This window comes from Oryzias melastigma, linkage group LG19, assembly GCF_002922805.2.
Source record: "Oryzias melastigma strain HK-1 linkage group LG19, ASM292280v2, whole genome shotgun sequence".
NCBI classification, from domain to species: domain Eukaryota; kingdom Metazoa; phylum Chordata; class Actinopteri; order Beloniformes; family Adrianichthyidae; genus Oryzias; species Oryzias melastigma.
Window position 1 is genome coordinate 4,305,195 of NC_050530.1, and position 6,366 is coordinate 4,311,560.

The 6,366-nt window shown below is 45.1% G+C and overlaps 1 protein-coding gene across 1 annotated transcript in view; it reads right to left on the bottom strand.

The window, feature by feature from the left end:
* The window catches only part of LOC112153928 (integrin alpha-3), a gene marked incomplete at its 3' end in the record, with an annotated part of 49,469 nt that overhangs the window by 30,218 nt on the left and 12,885 nt on the right, over positions 1-6,366 (bottom strand). Inside the window, 11 exon segments of the mRNA XM_024284395.2 lie at positions 1,371-1,435; positions 2,776-2,853; positions 2,947-3,080; positions 3,796-3,884; positions 3,953-4,146; positions 4,363-4,516; positions 4,589-4,648; positions 4,753-4,845; positions 4,913-5,019; positions 5,085-5,203; positions 5,439-5,524. Of these exon segments, the coding sequence (XP_024140163.1) occupies positions 1,371-1,435; positions 2,776-2,853; positions 2,947-3,080; positions 3,796-3,884; positions 3,953-4,146; positions 4,363-4,516; positions 4,589-4,648; positions 4,753-4,845; positions 4,913-5,019; positions 5,085-5,203; positions 5,439-5,524 (1,179 nt within the window).

Below are 6,366 nucleotides of genomic sequence, written 5' to 3' on the forward strand. Positions count from 1 at the left end.
CACACCACCCTTCATATTGTAAATGGCTCTACTTCTGTTTTTGTTCTTTCCATCGTCGTTCCTGTCCTCAACTCCAGACTCCTGGGTTTTCTTCTCCCTCACGTCTGTTAAATCTACTCCGATCTCCTCTGTCTCCTCTAAAGATCCCAGAGATCTCCTCATGGATCATCTTCAGGATCCTTCCACAGGTCCAGAACCATGGAGGAGCTTTAGACCTTCATTTTCCATCTTCAGACTGGCCGTCCTCCCCGACCCTTCTTCGCCTACCAGAACATTTTTAGTGAATTCCTTCTTCAGGATCTGCTCCTCCATTCCTACTTCCATCCACTCCCTGATCAAATTTCTTTCCATCCACCGTTCTTCTGTCCATCGTCTCCACCAATTCATGTTTTCCCGTCACAATTCTTTAATTCAGAGTTCTACTCCTTCACTCCTGAAGAACCTTTCCCTCTTCAACCTGTCTGTCCTCCTCCCTTCTCCCTCATCTCCTTCCTTCTGACCTTCCTCCTCATCCAGTTGTGATTCTCATGACTGATTCAGTTTTACTGCAGATAAACCTTTTCTATCTACCTGGAACTGGCACACACTGACACCTGATGCTTTTGTTATTTGTATTTTGTACACCAACGTTTGTGTGCAGCATGTCTGTTGTGTGTCTGTGATTGTTTGTCTGTGATTGTGTGTCTGTGATTGTTTGGTGTGTGATTGTTTGGTGTGTGATTGTTTGGTGTGTGATTGTTTGGTGTGTGATTGTTTGGTGTGTGATTGTTTTGTGTGTGATTGTTTGGTGTGTGATTGTTTGTCTGTGATTGTCTGTGATTGTTTGTCTGTGATTGTCTGTGATTGGTTGTCTGTGATTGTCTGTGATTGGTTGTCTGTGACTGTCTGTGATTGGTTGTCTGTGATTGTTTGTCTGTGATTGTTTGTCTGTGATTGTCTGTGATTGGTTGTCTGTGATTGCCCGGTCTGTAATTGGTTGGTCCATCAGATCTGCCTCTTGCGTGTTTGTCTCAGATGTGATTAAATTACAGGATTTCTCCTCCGTACTGCAGGATGCACGTGGGTGAGGCTTGGGCTGTGTGAGCTTCTGATTGGTCGAATGCTTCACAGGCTGATAGATCCTGAGCTAACTGACAGGGGAACGTATTTATTGTAGTCACACAGGAAGCAGGATGATTTCATTACTGCGTGGAAACAGAACACCATCACCTCCAGCCCGGCTGCTGGGCAGGCTCACCAGCAGGGAGTAATATGTGTGTAGAGGGTGGGGGTGGGGGGTCATGCCTCCTGGCCTGCACCTTAAAGCCCTCCTACCGCAAACCTGCCACTCCCCATCTGAGTGATAAAACAACATGAGGACGATGACTTACTGATGCTGTCGTCTCCTCTCCCTCCATCATTCAGGCTGTAGAAGGAACACATCTGCACCTGGATACTGACACACAGGTAAAGAGGATTACCTTTAGTCTGTGGAGGGAGGGAGTGAACGAGTGAGGGAGCGAGTGAATCTTTGTTTTGTAGCACTTTAGCCATCAAGGTCCTAAAGTGCTTGATATTGAAAAAAAAATTAAGATTTGAGCAAATTGAGAACCAAAACTAAAAACAGCAGCATAGTAACACACAGAGCAGTTAAAGTGACCATCAACCGATCTGCTCCTGATGATTGTCCGCGTTTCCAGTCGTCTGTCATTATGATGACTCCTGTCGTTTTCTAGGACTTCATCAGACTAGAGTTCATCATAAATTCACCTCTGAGTTTTGGGTGGGACTGTGGGTGTGGAGTAAACCTGCACTCATTTCCATCATCCATCTCTTTACACTCTCCTGCTAGCTTACAACCCCTCACACCCTCAACCTAACATTATCAGAGCAACAAAAACAGCAACAACATAATTCCCATCCATCCGAACAGTTCTGATCCAGATTCCAGCTCAGGCCAGGAAAAAAAGACGTTCATGGATCTATTAGTCTGCAGGTGGATGATCAGAATGGGGCAGAGCAGGTCGCTTGTGGCTCCGCCCAGCGTATTTTCTACGTGACAAATATAATATTTTTCAAACAGCATTTTCCCGTCTGCTCCTGAATCACGATTTAAATAAAGAAATACTCAGAAATGCAGTTTGAATCTTAATTTCCTATATGTCTTCCATCATCAAAAAAACGCTTCTAGAACACGTTAGAAATTTAGAATTAAAGTTCAAACTAATGTTAAGGTGAGATGTGTCACAGTAAATTTGGAATGAATTGAGTGACGAATTCAAATTAAGTACTTCCCTTTTGCAGTTTAAAAAGAGTTTAAAATGTAAATGTATAAATGATTACACATATTTAAACAAAATATGATTTACGTGTATCTAATTTTTTTTATTGTCTCTATCTTCTTGTCACGCTGACCAACAAGGACAATGGATAACAATGGATAACAATGGATAACAATGGATAACAATGGATAACAATGGATAACAATGGATAACAATGGATAACCTTCATTTTAATTAGTTGTTTGTTTATATTGTGTCAACAGTACAAATGTGAAACCGAACCACTAAACATGAACGTGAACATGAACAGTAGTTAACCCAGAGGTGATCAGTGGGTAACCAGGAGGTAACCAAGATGTAACCCAAAGGTAACCAGGAGGTAACTGGGGCATGGATCACGGTCTCTGAATTTTTCAGGTTCCACTACACACATTTTTGGGTTATGTTTAGCAAAAAGGAGCAAATGATGATTAAAGCTCATTCTGACCTGAAACGCCTTCAGTTTCCGTCTTACCAGAAGTTGCAGTTGTTTGGGTCAATGACATCTGGGGAAATTTGCAAAGTTGTATTAAGTTGGATGATGGGACGAGTTCTGTGAAGTATACAAGTTTATTATCAAAAACAGACATTACAAGAGAACAGATACCAATGTTTAGAAATGTCTACTGATAGAACCACCACAAACCTGAGTAGAACCACGGTGTCGTCCAAAGAACCGACGAGTAGGTCTGGATATTGGTTCTCATCAACATCAAGACCTGCTGACAGGGAGTATCCAAATGTTCTGAAACGTGAAGAGACGCTGCTGCCATGAATCACCTATTGGGAAGGGGAGGGGGCGGGGTCAGAGTCTGTTTGGTGATTTTGGTGCATCTGAAGTAAAAGAACACGTTCTACAGACATGGTCAATAGAGTACTCTAACAGGACACAGTAACTCAATAAAGTACTCTAACAGGACAGAGTAACTCAATGGAGTACTCTAACAGGACAGAGTAACTCAATGGAGTATTCTAACATGACAGAGTAACTCAATTGAGTATTCTAACAGGACAGAGTAACTCAATAGAGTATTCTAAGAGGATAGAGTAACTCAATAAAGTACTCTAACTGACACAGTATCCTCATCCTGTTCACATTTGTTCTCTGAAGTTTTTTCTTTTTTTTTTGGAGTTTGAGTTTTCTCAAAGTTGGAGTTTTCTGTAAGGTCAAGTCAGAGTGAAGGGAAAGTTTGTCCTTGGGCAAGGCACTTAACCCTACCCTCCTCCAGTGTGGCTCCACTGGTGTGTGGATGCGTATGAATGTCCCGGTGATGGTCAGAGTGGCCGTAGGCGCGTACTGGCAGCCACGCCTCTGTCAGCCTGCCCCAGGGCAGCTGTGGCTACAGTAGTAGCTTACCGTCACCAAGTATGAATGAGGTGTGAATGAATAATGGATACACAATGTAAGCGCTTTGAGTGTCCTGAAAAGCGCAGATAAATCTAATCCATTATTATTATTATTATAGTTTCATGAAAACGTGGAGTGTAAACCAACCTGGCTGGGCTCTGGACGCACCCCGTCCTCACTCCCGGTCCAGATCATTACGCTCCCGCTCTCATGGAAAGGCGCTCCCACTGCAACATCTGCCGCACACAGACATGTCAGCGAGTCCTTCCAGAGATTTGTCCTGAGCACCAGCTGTCATTCTTACCCTGGAAACCATCCTGGTTCAGGTCTCCAGCAGCAGCTACAGCTATTCCAAATGCTGACCCGGGAGGGCCAGTCAGCACCGTAGTGGGCGTGGTCTCAAAACGCCCCCCTGTGTTCATGTAAATGTACACTGCTCCGCCTTCTCCCTTCTGACGGTTGAAGTAGAAGGGAGCACCGACCAGCAGGTCATTCCACCTGCAGTACAAGTGAAGAGCTGTAAGTCTGTTCTGGATCTGGCCTCCACATGACTTCTGCTTCATTTCCCAACACTAAAGCCCTCAGGATAAAGGTGAAAGCCCCCCCCCCCCCCCCCCCCATGTAACTGGGTCTCCTATCTTCTGGAGAAACATCTGCATATCCACCAACCAAACAGGTGGGATTCCCTGTTTTTTGGTGTGAATCCTTCCTCACCCATCTCCGTTGAGGTCAGTGATGGTGACCGCGTTCCCAAAGTACGAGCCCGTTTGCTGGCCGTGCAGGACCTGCCTCTTCACCAGCTTCCTGGACTGTTTGACCAGCAGCCACACTGAGCCTCGAGCGTCCTCTTTACCGTCCCGAGGAGCTCCTATTCATCAACACGTCAATGCATAGATCACAGAGCACCAACAGACCAGGGGGTGGGGGGGTTAGGTAATACCTGTCACAATGGTTTCCTCATCTTTGGACAAAACAAGGCGGGCCTGAGTGACGGAATAGCCTGGAGAAGCAGACAGAAAGGTGAACTGGGGTCGCAGCAGCTTCTGAACGACTGAAAGTTCTGGTTCTGACATTCGGAGAAGCTTCATGATCCACTCTGCACACCTATGTAAATGTGTCGCTGCTCCAGGTCAGACAAGTCCCTCTCCCACATCTCCCACTCATCGTCAGGATTCCTCCAGAAGGCATGCACATTTCCTGCATCACACACACTCCGTTAGGAAGCATTAAGCCGAGCACAGATCCACTTCCTGAAGAAACTTACCCTGCCACATGAAACTTCCTGGAGAGCCAACCACAATCTGGTCCTGGGTGATGAAGGCTGAGATGCCCGCGTTACACATGGCCTCACGAATGAAGTTGTTCCTGTGGCTGAGCACATGCATGTGTGAGGCGGCGCCACCGGCCTCCAACACTTCACCTTGAAGCAGACTTACTCGCAGGGCTGGTATACGAACTGCATCTCACTTTCATTGATTCCATGAAGATAACAGCGGCCAATCATCTGTCTTTCTTTGAAAGGGCCATAAGTTTTGACAAAGCGATGACCACAGGCCTGCGGGACACAGAGGGTATTCACGGTCTGACCGTCATTCAGCCCTCATCTATGCCAGTCAGCGAGTCGGTGATTTAACCAGCTGGCCATTTGTTTCAAGAACTTATCTCCTTAATTACTGTGAGTTTCTCTATTACGGTCCAGTTTATCCGTCTGTGTTTACATTCATTTAGAGTAAACTTAAAAAGTCAGAAAGTGCAGAAGAGTTCAAATGTCAGAAACCCTCCAGCCTTACCAGAATCCTGCCCCCAGCGAAACCCTGACTGGCTACAGAAACGCCCAGCCACATGTCCTCCACGAGGTCTTCAGAGGGGTTCAGACCTGGAGAGACAAGAGAACCTCCATTATCAGTTCAAATGACTGGTGTGGATATGCTCTGTGACAGCATTGGGTTGGGATTTACATGTCATTGTCAACTATAAAAAAACTATGTGTCCTTTTCTAGTGAGTGCCAGGTTAAGATGTTTTATGCACCGTGTCCCGATATGGAAATTCCTCAGCGGATTTCAGTAAAGAGGAAGTTCTGATTTCTGCAGTATGGCAGCAGAAATGGATGGAAAATATTATCAACGCCCTTGTTTTTAAACTAATATTGAAATAGAAAGTCACAGAAGAAAGTCTTCTCCAGTCTTTGTACTTCCTTTTGGATGTGCTTGAAGTCGGTCTGTGTCCTGTTCTAGTAGAGTCAAAGAAAACCTGAGCTTTAAAAACAATCTATAAAGGACTATAAAAAAACTCTGTTCAGGGTCACGGATTGTCTGGACCCCACCCATCTTCAGGGTACACCCGTCTGCCGCAATACAAAGACAAGCAAACACACAGTGAAATGAATGTAAACACTGACTTGAAGAAATAATTTTGGAGTCAAAAGCGTGGATCATTTGATCTACTCTGAGCTGCAAGCGTGACAAGCAGCAGCCTGACAAGTCAGAGAGGAGACCCGGGGAGAGAGCAGTAGTTTAAAACTCTCCCCAGAGCGGCCTTTAGCACCGATGCTAACCCCAAACAGGGCTAGCCCAGCAGCTCCTAGTGTTAGCTTATGTGCTGGAAGGCAAATGAACAAAAGAATCACAGCAACAAAAATTATGATGTCATTAAATGTGGGCTACTAAACATTAGATCAATTTCCTCAAAGTCCCTGTTAGTTAATGAATTGATTAATG